The sequence below is a fragment of the Octopus bimaculoides genome, chromosome 23 (assembly GCF_001194135.2).
Source record: "Octopus bimaculoides isolate UCB-OBI-ISO-001 chromosome 23, ASM119413v2, whole genome shotgun sequence".
NCBI classification, from domain to species: domain Eukaryota; kingdom Metazoa; phylum Mollusca; class Cephalopoda; order Octopoda; family Octopodidae; genus Octopus; species Octopus bimaculoides.
Genome location: NC_069003.1, coordinates 23,463,657 through 23,464,244, shown reverse-complemented (window position 1 = coordinate 23,464,244; position 588 = coordinate 23,463,657). Strand labels below are relative to the sequence as shown.

At 32.0% G+C, this 588-nt stretch overlaps 1 protein-coding gene across 1 annotated transcript in view; it reads right to left on the bottom strand.

Annotated features, from left to right (window-relative positions):
- Positions 1 to 84: 84 nt before the first annotated feature.
- The window catches only part of LOC106877829 (uncharacterized), a 201,270-nt gene continuing 200,766 nt past the window's right edge, over positions 85 to 588 (bottom strand). The window contains exon 5 of the mRNA XM_052976058.1: positions 85 to 438. Coding sequence (XP_052832018.1) covers positions 324 to 438 — 115 coding nt within the window. The 3' untranslated portion in view covers positions 85 to 323. The remainder of the gene's footprint in view (positions 439 to 588) is intronic.

Genomic DNA, 588 nt, shown 5'->3' with positions numbered 1-588 from the left:
ATATATATATATATGTATATATATATATATATACATACATATGCATGTACACATACATACACACTTATATATATTGGGTATTATGCATAAGTATACATATATCTATGTTACAAAACACACAAGAGAACCATATACATACATGCATATATATATATACACACACACCCATATATATATATATAGAACAGAGGGGATGAAAGGATATTGAGCAAGTCAACATAGAGGAACTGATGTATCAATAGCTTCAGTTTCTATCCTCCCCCCCCTCTACATTGTAACTGAATGATTTTTTTTGGGGGGGGGTTTCCTCTTGGACTGATTACTTACAAGTCAACACTAACAGAACGCTGACGCTGGCTACCATTACTGGCATCAGTCCTCTCTTTGTGACTGAATCTGCGCGACAAGCGGGAAAAACTACTACTACTGCTTTGGAACCTGGAAGAACAAAGTTTATTTTAGTGATTGTTTTCGGGGGGTTAAAAATGGTCAAAAGCATTTAGAACAGCAAACTAAACAAAAACACAGACATATATATATATTTAAACAAACATATATATATATATATATATATATATATATATATAT